Source organism: Capsella rubella, unplaced genomic scaffold (assembly GCF_000375325.1).
Source record: "Capsella rubella cultivar Monte Gargano unplaced genomic scaffold, Caprub1_0 scaffold_8, whole genome shotgun sequence".
Taxonomy (NCBI): domain Eukaryota; kingdom Viridiplantae; phylum Streptophyta; class Magnoliopsida; order Brassicales; family Brassicaceae; genus Capsella; species Capsella rubella.
Window position 1 is genome coordinate 6,899,346 of NW_006238916.1, and position 10,843 is coordinate 6,910,188.

Here is a 10,843-nt window from a genome sequence, read left to right on the forward strand (position 1 = left end):
TGAAGTTTAGTTGAGTATTTAAAACGAACCCATTGAAGAGTTGATTGAAGAAGAGAATTTGAACTGAACACACAACTTCTACAACCACTTGGGGTAAGAAAATAAGAAACAAGTCAAAGAACCCCAAAGACCTACACACTCTAGTAAACTAACACAAGTATCTACTTCTTAATCCATTAGGTATTTATAACTTGGTAGAATACAACTACTAGTGTGTTTACCAAACTTTAAAGTAACATATATACACAAAATCTTGATTCAATGAACACACATATTTATGAATGGGACAGTTGTAGGATGTACTATGTTAGATAGATTGCATAAAAGATGAATCAATCAAATTAAGGGTAGTTTCATAATGAAGTCATTGAAGAGTTGATTGAAGAACACACACTAAAGTTTTGCACTTCTACAACAACCCACTTGGGGATAATAAGGAATGAAACAAGTCAAAGAACCCTAAAGATTACATCCTCTAATAAACCCTAACTTTTAGTGAAATATCTTTTGTTTAAGAAAACAACTACAATCTGAAGCAAAAAAAAAAATACCGTTACACTCTCTAAACAAATCTCAGATATAAAAAGCCGCAGCAACTCAAGATCATGGTTGTTGATCAATGTCATCGATCATCAGCTTGGAACCTCGGTGTCAGATTCGCTATGGCCTCCAAATTCTTCATCATCTTCACCTTCTAAATCCTCATCTTCTTCTTCATCATCTTCTCCTGGGAGGGAAGAGAAGAGATCCTTGATATGGTTAGCTGTGTTATTTGCATAGTAACCGTGGACTGTGTTAGTACTTGGCTCATGCGAAAAGGTCACTGGTGGTGTTGGCGCGGTTGGTGGCTGAATAACAACAGGCTTGTTGATCCCGTATCTAGCCTTTGGATCTTCCGCTGAGCCACCGAATGAGATGTTAGACGCTTGTGTTGTTGTCGGGATCCCGAGTCTTTCCCTTCTTTGCTTCTTTATCTGCTGGTGCTGCTGCTGTGATTCCTCCTGACCCGCTACAAAACTCCCTACCATCACCTGAACAATATACATCGGTTCCAAAAACAAAAATGCTTAAAACGATATACAAACACTCGAGTCCATTAAAGAGATCAACACCTCATCAGGTTCTAAGTTATTTACCTGAACAGGTCCAGCGGCTATAAAGAGACCGGCAAGTCCACCACCAAAGACACGACCATCTGGTCCAGCAAGAGACACACTCATCCCGCCAGCTCTGCTTCTGGTTCCTCCACTCTCGCTTGGTATAAATGAACCAGTCAAAGAAAGTATCTCAAAATGACCCTGACCACAAATTGTTAGCTATAATTCAGTAAAAAGAAAAAAAAAAACTTGGAAGCTAAGACAGGGCGAAGAGAGAGAGAGAGAGAGAGCAGACCTCATAAGTGAGAGTACCACCAGATGTCATAGATTGACGAAGTGTAACATTGGAAATGGGACCGTTGGCCGAAAGAACGCAGATAGCACGAGAGCCTTGTTGAGAGAAGGTCATTATCTTCATTGTCACATCCTGTTAGAACCAGTGGGCCAAAAAGAGTAAGAAATCGAAACGACTTAGTCAAGATTAACAAGCTTAGTAAATTATCATAGTGACAATCTGTTCATATTAAGGTCACTAAACTGACATTTATACTAACGTATATTCAGTAAATGAGAACAAGTAAAAGAGAATTACTCAGGACATACCTCACCGGCATTTACTGTGAGCACATGAGGTGTAAAACTTGGACTGACAAATTCTGCAGGTCCTCCACCTGCAAAAGTTAACATCAAAATGAATCAGTAAAAACAGCAAAAAAAACACACAAAATCTAACCAAGAAAAAGATCTCTAGTAAGATGGAATCTTGAGTTGTTAGTTGCCAAACAGAAGAATTGCTAAAACCAAAACAGCAAGCAGGTCAAGTGAAAGCCCTTATGTAAACAAGACCAGTGCCTACAAATTAATCGAGATATTACATAAATGTATATTCTTAATCACACACATCAAAGAATCCTAACTAGTTTCCCTAAACTGCTTCTTCTTCTTCATCTACTCTTAAGGGCATTTTCCTTTTAATTCAACCCTTTTCAGATTTGACACAAAATCCAGTTTACTGGACAGTAACATTCCTTTTGCTTTACAGGACCAATGTTGTCCTTTGTCCTTATTCCAATTCCTTTTTTACAAGTCAAACCAAAAGACAAAGGAGATCCAATATAGCATACGATCCATTTAAAAAGCCATCTATTGATTCCAAGAGAGACCAATGTATATAGAGACAGTTGTGAGATAGAGACATTACCAGAACTAGGACTGTTGTCGAATTCGAACATCTGAGGACTCTTGTGCCAATTGTTATTGTTGTTGGGCTCTCCACTACCACTTACACTTCCTCTTCCTCTACCTCTTCCTCTTCCTCTCCCTCTCCCTCGTCCTCTACCTCGTTTACGAGACCCGAACTCCGACGTCAACGGAACAGAGGAGGAGATAGGCATCGGAGAGAGAGTCACGGCGAGAGAGCCGTCAGGGTTATACTTCCTCGGTCTCCCTCTCCTCTTCTTCAACTCAGAAGACGAATTCTCCACCGGCATTGTCAAGCTAAAAGGAGGAGCAGCATTCTCAGAAGCTTTCACCGCCGTAGAGGCAGTGCTGGATTGACCCACCGGAAAAAGATTAGGGTTTTCAGACCGTGGTGGTTCCATGTGGAAACCACCACCATCACCAGAAGGAGGAGCTTCATGTAGATGTTGTTTCAGACCAAAACCGGTAGTGATGTTGTTGTTGTTGTTGTTAGTTCCTTCTCTCTCCTCCATCCCAAAGATTCTGATTCCGAGAATTAAGGAAGAAGAAGACCCAACAAAAAAGAAACAAACTTTAAAAGACAAGAGAAGTCGAATATAGTTTGATCACGACAGATTCAAGCTTCTTCAGACAGACACTTAAAGTATAGACAATATAGATAGAGAAAGAAAAAGAGAGAGAGAAGAAAGATCCAGAGAACGTAAGATTCAGAGAAAAGGGGAAGAATAAAAATCAAGTTTTTATTTCTTTCTTTTTTCGGAAGAGTATTTGTTTGAAATTAAGTAGAAAAAAAAAACTAGTGAAGAAGAAGAGAAAGATCAAAAGCTTCCATGGCGGAATCTTAATTTCAGAAAAATTTCTCCTAAAACATTCATAATTACCAGTAGTTTTTTTTTTTTTTTCTCTTTTTCTTTTTTTTTTCTACGAGTTGGGTTAAGTTTTAGGCAGAAATAAATTTCTTTACAAAAGATGTGAGAAATTAGGGTTTTGGGGAGAATGGAAAGAGATCAAAAAGAAATTATATAAATATAGGAAAAAATATATAAATCAAAGGAGCGGATATTATTTATTATTACATTCCTACATTTTGAATTTATAAGTTTTTTTTTACAAAAAGGAGAGAGAAACGAGAAAAGTGTAATTCTTTTTAAAAAATTGTAATAATGGGGATTAATTAGAAAATTCAAAAAAAATTACACTCTTTTTTCTAACAAGTCTTGGAGTTTGGGATACAGCTAAAGACTTTAATTACTTTAATAAAAAAATGAGTAGGGGGCTAAATATTTTTTAATCACACTATACGAATTGGACTTTTGAATTTGAGATTGTTTTCCACATTTTATTTTAAAAAATATATATATAAAAAGGTTTGAGACATTTCTGTCACCTAATATTATTCATGGTTGACTCTATATACCAAAACAAGTTGACCAATATTTAGCCTTCTTCTAAATCCTCCCAGCTAACTAACATAATCTCTTGTCCTAATCCCTGATATTAGGAGTTTAGTTGGTAATGGCTCCGTACCAAAAACTATCTATTTTTGTCAATTGGGTTATTTAGTCGCCACCAAGAAAGCCTAATCTATAGTTATTATAGTGAATTAAATGTAACTATATATGTAAATCATGATCGTTGTTGGGGGTGATTAACATACAATGATACAAATTGCACAATATAGTTCAGTCGTTGATTTGGTCTCCTATGTTATAACTTATAAGACTAGACCTAAGTATCGATCTAACAACTTTGATTATGAATTGTATATATGATAATATATTTCGTTTAGAGACTTTTAATTTCCCCATTCTAGGAGCAAAACTTTTATATTTTACAAACAACAGACATTTCATAACCAAGCCACTTTGTCTCTTTCCGTAAAAATCAGATTTTATGATAATTATATTCTTCAGTTATAACCTGAACGATGAATTTTATTGGATAAATCCATTTAGCTTATAAAACTTTGAAAAGTATATCTAAAAAACTCAAACTCTCAAACCTTTTAAACTAAGAATTAGCTGTAAAATAAGCTTTAAATTCAAAAGATTTGACTTATTTACACATGTCCAATAATATTGTTACTATTTGTACAGTTGAAAATATCGGAGGATACAGTAAAACCTCTATAAATTAATAATGTTGGGACCATGAAAATCTATTAATTTATAGAGATATTAATTTATAGATAAATTACTAATTATTAATTTATAGAGAGATTTTCCTAATTTAGAAAGTTTTTTCAAAAAAAATTTAAAAATAAGATTTAATCATGATAATTAGTATTTCATATAATCAGTTACAGAGAAAAATGAATTATTATGTATTGAAAAAGAATGCTAACAATTTTTGATATAATAAAATATTAGAATTAAACTCTAACAAAAACTGATGTGTCTATATATACATATATATTGAAAATTTTACCTAATTATTAATTTATAATATCGATGAGACCATATATTTATAAAAGATTTTCAAAAAAAATATTATCTTATTATTTTATCGAAATGTGTCTAAAATTACACTGGTCCCAAATTGGAACCGGAAAAATTTATTAATTTATAGAAATTATTAATTTATCGAGTATTAATTTATAGAGGTTTTACTTTTCGTTACATTATAGGCAATCCGCAATTAGTACTATTTTTGCCAAGAAAAACCAAAGAAAAAAAATTTAGATATGCAAATAATCATCCAAATAAAATGTGATCTAGTGATGTTTTGCTAAATAACCATCCAAATGCCTTCCAAATAAATGTTATACAAGTATCCAAAGATGATGAATGCTTGTATCCTATTGAACATACTAAATTCTGAACTATCCATATAATTAAAACAGTTTGGTTTAGAAAATATAATTACTGTGAATCTTAAGTAACAAAAATAGGCAACGCAAGACATTAACTATGGAAGTATCTTTGTGTAAGGTAAATTATAAAGTTGATTATATCTTGTGTCACCCACAAGCTTGTTTGAACTCTTCTTACATGGAGACGAAAAAGTGGTCAATGCATCAGTAGATTAAAGATTAAACAAACAAATAAAGCCACAACAAACTTATGACAAGTCAGGTAATAATAATTTGTGGGATTTTCGAATAATAATGTGAAGTGGTCAATACAAATTAGGTTGACTAGATTTTTTTTTTTTTTTAATTTTTCTTCTTCTCAGTCTCGAAGAAACCATACGTGTATTTTGATTACTTAAAAGAAAAAGCCAATTATATAATTGACCTTTTTACAAACCAAACCACGTTCAAATTGGAGTTTTACATATAAAAGAACTTAAGATTGAAACCAAAGGATGGTCAATCAAACCAAACCACATTCAGACTGTAGCATGAAGGCGAGTCTTCGTTCCTCAAACGAGTACTCTACGACCTCAGGCTTTTCAGACATCAACCTTGCATTGTTGGTGTATGGTGTTGGTGCCGTATGCATTGGCACAGAGATTGTTGCTGGTGTCGATGGGACTGGAATCATTGCAGCAACGTTCTTTGGTGTTTGCATCATCATAGTCATCATCTTCTCTTCTTCCAGATTCCTAAGAATGTTGTTCTTGACAGGAGTTGCAAATGATGACATCTCATTTACTGCGTTGTTCTTCGGAAGTTGTTGTTGTTGTGTCGTTGCTATGTTGGCCTTTGATGCAACCACCGTGGTCGGAATGGGGGAGAATGGTTTGCGAACTAATGGAGTTTGCAACAGTTCAGAAGGATTCATTGACTGTTTCCTTGTGGAAAGCCCTGCAATATCAAGCCCTCTTCTTCCTGCAAGATTCAGATTCATTCACCAATGCTATTAAGAAATCTACTCAGTACTATGTTGATAACCAATGGTTTCATTATATTACCATTTGATAAAGCTCCATCATTATGTCGGTGATCTGCTTTCTTGTTAGGCTTAGGAGTCTGATGCATTCCTGCTCCTAAGGAGAGTCTTCGGTTAGTTGCACCACCGGTCGACATTCTTGGAGCCTTTTTACCACCAAGGGGTTTAGATGGGCTTGGTTTGGACCCGTAGAGCGCCTCTTGTTCTGCTATGAGCTGTCCTTGAAGCTTCTTCTGATCCTTTAATTTGTAGAAAACAGTTCATAGAGTTGGATTAGGAGGATGATATTGGTCAAAAGTTTCTGATCGAAACAAAAAGGAGAAGGACTTGTACATACCCGTTGGCGACGGTGTTCTTCTTCTCTTTCCTGCCTCAGCAAGTTATACTCTTCAAGCATAGAAAGAAGACGGATCTAGACACACAGAATGAGAATTACAAATGGTCAGCTATGACATAATGAATAATAGTCAACTGAAACAATAGCGGATTTGTAGAGAATTCATACACCATCATAGAGAAATTCAATCCCCTTTTCTTGTTCCCAAACTATAGTCTTGGAGGCCAATGCTTCAACCATTCCTGAATTAATGAATGCATATTACACGATACTACCTTCATAATCCATTCGGACTTCAGAGCATAAACATGTATGATATATCGAAAGCAAAAAGTAACTTACCTGGAAGCTTGTTAACAAGACTACGAGCTTTCTCAGCACGCTTGAGAGTAAGATGAGCTCCTCTTCCAGCATTGTATCGGTTATCATCCTGTAGATTGAAAATTATCAGAATGCTTAAACGAACTTTTGCAACTTTATAAAAGTTTTTATGATTTCGACTCTAACCCTGTTGTATTCTTCAAGCCAACTTTCTTCATCGCAGGCAGATAACCATTTCTCAACCCTTTCAAGTATCTCTTTTCGGCTTAAAGCTTCCTCTTTGATCTTAGAAATATGTTGCTCAAGATGCTCCAGGACCATTGTCGCATCCACGATACCAGATTCTATTGCCGCTATAGTTTGATCTATAGCACTGTCTGATACTGGCAACAAGTGGGTTTTCCTACATATCTCCTCTAGTTCTGACCTTTTCTTCAAAACAAGTTCTTTCATTTTGCTTGTTTTGACCGCGTCCAATCGAACAACTTCTGCCTCAACCTGTATATTGCAATGGAAGTCAGGTTATAAGTTACAAAGATGGACATCAAAAAGCTTCACTCAGGTTTGGTCGTAGAATTTATAGAACGATATAACCATATAAAAAATATCATATCCACAGCTTACATATTTAATGAAGTCTTCAGAGAGACTGTTGGCTTCAGTTATTTCATGTTCTGATGCAGCTATATTGCAGGTAATATGCTGATACTCTTGTTGCTCTTCTATGGGTGTATCCATCAAATTCCAGAGCTCCAACATGGTTGTTGCTAGATCTTGAAGCTTCATCAAATAAAATAGGCAACTATTAAGCAACAACAAAGAAGAAAATTATAGATAACTCGTCAAATTAAGTCATCATTTACCCTCTGCATTCTCTGTATCTTGATCTCCCTAAGCTTTTGAACTGCATTCCCCAATTTCTCAATCGTATGATCGCTTAAGCTTCTTGGTCCTTCTGGATCACTCAATGTAGGATTCACTTGGCCAACAACCTCATTGAAGTCCATTCCAAGTACTGAACAATGGGAATACAAAGTACACAAGTGCTTCCTTATCGTTTCCACACGATCACTCTGAGGGAAACAACACCACAAAAGGAGTAAATACATATCTAACGGTTTAGATAATCAAAGAAAAACAAAGAAGCAAATTACGCAAGTTCAAATCAAATCTCACCTTTTCCTTCTGAAGTGCTTGTAGCTGGCAGTGTAACTCTTCAAGCTTTCTCATAGACAAGTCAGTCTCATTGATAAGTGGTTTCGAGTGAGCATGTTCTCCTTGACCTTTAACATCATTAGTAATACTATCTATTTCCTCCAGGACAACTATGAACTGGTTTCTTCTTTCAATTTTCCTCTTTTGCATCTCTTCCAGTTCAGGAAGAATCGTTCCAAGCTCTTGCTTCAAGCTCCCAACACTTTGATCAGACTAACACATACCAAAAAGGTTAAATTTGAAAACTACATAATCATAGACTAAGTAAATCACTATCATACATTACAAAATTATAACCCACCTGTCTAATATGCACAGGACGTTCCCCCATTGCAGAGCAGATAGAAGCTAGTTCTGCTTCAGCATCAGCTATTGCTTGTCTTAGCTGAGCTCTACATCGATTAGCTTGGTCAACTTTTCTTCTATAAACTTCCAAACACTCCCGCTCAAGCTCAAGCAACATCTTATCCCTATCAGTTTCTGTTTCTCCAACTTCATCCCAAATAATCTATTGCACAAATCAAACAAGATCTCATAAAGACTCCACACAGAACACAGAACAGTATCAAATATATAAAAGACGCTTGATCTCCCAAAAACCTGGAGTTCGTATAAGAGAGATCCACAAGTTGTCTCTAATTGAAGAATCGGATCCTTTTGAACACTAGCCATTTCGAAATGCTTCAGCCTGTAACAGAGAAAAAAAAAAAAAAACCCTAACAATGTCAATCTCGAAACTAGCAGCTAATTCGAAGCAAATTGATTGAAGACCTAACTAATTTTGACATTGCGAAGCAACAAATTTCAAATTGAATCGAGAGAAACTAAAACACTTGCCTGAAAATGGAGATTTCTCTAAGGTTTTCCAGAACTGATGATTGATTTCGAAGTTTGATGGATCGAATCAGTCACTGAAACTGTGCTGAGTATCTATGAAGAAGAAGAAGAAGATTCAGATGAAGGAGATAGAGAACCAAATTTAGAAACCTAGATCGAGATAGAGAATAGAGGAGAGAAATAGGAGCCGTTACGAAGATGTAAAGGTTTTGGGGTTGAGAGAGAGAGAGAGAAAGAGAGATTGAGAGTGATGATGATGAGATTGGGAATTTCGTCCGTTACTCGAACCAGCTCTTTTCCAATTTTTGTATAATTTAGGATTTTTTTTTACTTTTTTCGAACTTTTGAATTTCAAAAAATCTGACTAGAGTGGGTTATGATCTAGCGCATCGCGCTATCAGTAGGCGAATAGATATTAACCGTTGAGATATTCTTGTTCATTATTAACGGTTGAGATCTCACAAAAGAAAATTTCCAAACATTGTGTTTGTTAGCCGACTCTTTTGTTTTGAGAAGAACCGGTCTGATTTCAATGATTTCGGTCTAATATTCATACCAAATCAAAATTTATCAATTTTCTCCATCGATCAAATTCATATACTCCCCTGCAATCATAGACCTCCTCTGAATATATTGACTTTTTACGTAGTAATCTGAATATATTGGCTTTTTTTTTTTTTCATGTACCTTATTGACATGAAGAGCTCTATGGTCATTGGCCCAGTAGGTTGTAAACAAATACCAATATATCTGTAAACGCGACCTTGTAAAATACTTTATTCTCAATGGTTTAAAGAAGGGAAGATGGATTACTTTACATAGCAATCAAGAGATGTCTCTTCACATTTTGGTGTTATTAATAAGTGGTTGGTAAATTCTGTCAATGAACTATAAATAACCACAAAAGTGTTAATTAAAAACTAGGAAGACAGAACAAATTAGCTTTGGAATTGGAGTACTTAATAAGAAGTAGAGATTGCTCTGTTTCAATAAAAAAAATTTTGGGTGTAAAGTAAGAAGTAGACAGTAAACAGAGAATGCTCTGTTTCAAAGCAGAACATGAAGTAAAGGTTTTGTCTAATCAAAGGACAAGTGCGACGACTCTAGATGCAAAGCAAAAAGAGAGTCCTCTTCAAAGGAAAAATGAGACGAATACAGAAAACTGAAGCAGAGCTGGCTGATATATTATTAGACCAAATAAAACTCAGAAGCAAACCCTTTGATTAACATTAGGATCCGGGATGAATGTAGTAAGGGGCCGGGTACGTGGCAAACGTTCGAGCATTATCATTCATAACGAGATTGACTATTCCCATTTCGTTGTTGTCTACGTAATAGACGCAGTTTTTAACTAGGCCATACAAGCTAGCTTTGCTAGATCATTTATTTGTGTCTCTTCTCAAACCATTTGTATATATATATCGGGGAACAAACACCAAATTGGGTAAGAGAATAAAAATCATGTGTCTCATATGTTTTGTGGTGTAGTTTCTTTCACTTCTTTAAAGTTCTAACATTATTGACTTGTGGATGTGGTAGGTGTTAATAAAGGATGAAAAGATCCAAAGCATAGTAAAGTTGGGGTGGTAACAACAGACCAACTGCGCAAAATTGCAGAAGAAAAGATGCCTGATCTGAATAGCAAAACCATCGTATCAGCTATGAGAACCATTGCAGGAACTGCAGCTAACATGGGGATAGACATCGACCCTCCTATTCTTGAACCTAAGAAGAAAGTAGCTTTGTAGTCAAAGCCTAACATATACATGGGGAAATTTCATTATGAAATTTATACTTGTAGTAGTATTTTAACTGATAATAACAACATTGAAGTTGATCAAGGAGTAAAAGTAGAAAATCGAATTTAAATAACACAAGTAAATATTTTCCAAAAAGTAAAAAGTAATTTCGTAAAGAGTACTGTTGTTTTCATTTTTCTGAAAAAAAACTAGAATTAAAAGCCGAGGGTTTAAACTCAAGGATTGATTTTTTTTAATGTTCAT

At 35.3% G+C, this 10,843-nt stretch overlaps 2 protein-coding genes across 2 annotated transcripts; both read right to left on the bottom strand.

Moving 5' to 3' along the window:
• Positions 1 to 359: 359 nt before the first annotated feature.
• On the bottom strand, positions 360 to 3,267 carry LOC17876718 (AT-hook motif nuclear-localized protein 4). The gene is made up of 5 exons (XM_006280468.2): positions 2,299 to 3,267; positions 1,701 to 1,768; positions 1,393 to 1,524; positions 1,137 to 1,298; positions 360 to 1,031 (listed from the first exon to the last, which is right to left on the bottom strand). The coding sequence occupies exons 1-5, from the start codon at positions 2,807 to 2,809 to the stop codon at positions 633 to 635; spliced, it is 1,272 nt and encodes a 423-aa protein (XP_006280530.1). The 5' UTR covers positions 2,810 to 3,267; the 3' UTR covers positions 360 to 632.
• Positions 3,268 to 5,471: 2,204 nt separating this feature from the next.
• On the bottom strand, positions 5,472 to 9,074 carry LOC17875893 (65-kDa microtubule-associated protein 3). The gene is made up of 12 exons (XM_023777399.1): positions 8,841 to 9,074; positions 8,604 to 8,691; positions 8,305 to 8,511; positions 7,965 to 8,216; positions 7,652 to 7,861; positions 7,413 to 7,568; positions 6,975 to 7,286; positions 6,810 to 6,897; positions 6,636 to 6,709; positions 6,468 to 6,542; positions 6,153 to 6,369; positions 5,472 to 6,069 (listed from the first exon to the last, which is right to left on the bottom strand). Exons 2-12 carry the CDS (start codon positions 8,673 to 8,675, stop codon positions 5,612 to 5,614), a joined length of 2,121 nt encoding a protein of 706 aa, XP_023633167.1. The 5' UTR covers positions 8,676 to 8,691; positions 8,841 to 9,074; the 3' UTR covers positions 5,472 to 5,611.
• Positions 9,075 to 10,843: the final 1,769 nt, after the last annotated feature.

Bases quoted from the DNA above. Each gene is read 5' to 3' on its own strand.
- LOC17876718 (XM_006280468.2), bottom strand. From the start codon at position 2,809: ATGGAGGAGAGAGAAGGAACTAACAACAACAACAACAACATCACTACC. The intron at 1,299-1,392 runs GTCTGCTCTCTC...ATTTGTGGTCAG, and splicing joins GTGGTACTCTCACTTATGAG to GGTCATTTTGAGATACTTTC. The intron at 1,032-1,136 runs GTAAATAACTTA...TATATTGTTCAG, and splicing joins TAGCCGCTGGACCTGTTCAG to GTGATGGTAGGGAGTTTTGT.
- LOC17875893 (XM_023777399.1), bottom strand. From the start codon at position 8,675: ATGGCTAGTGTTCAAAAGGATCCGATTCTTCAATTAGAGACAACTTGT. The intron at 7,569-7,651 runs GTAAATGATGAC...TATTTGATGAAG, and splicing joins AGATACAGAGAATGCAGAGG to CTTCAAGATCTAGCAACAAC. The intron at 6,543-6,635 runs GTATGAATTCTC...CTGTGTGTCTAG, and splicing joins TTGAATTTCTCTATGATGGT to ATCCGTCTTCTTTCTATGCT.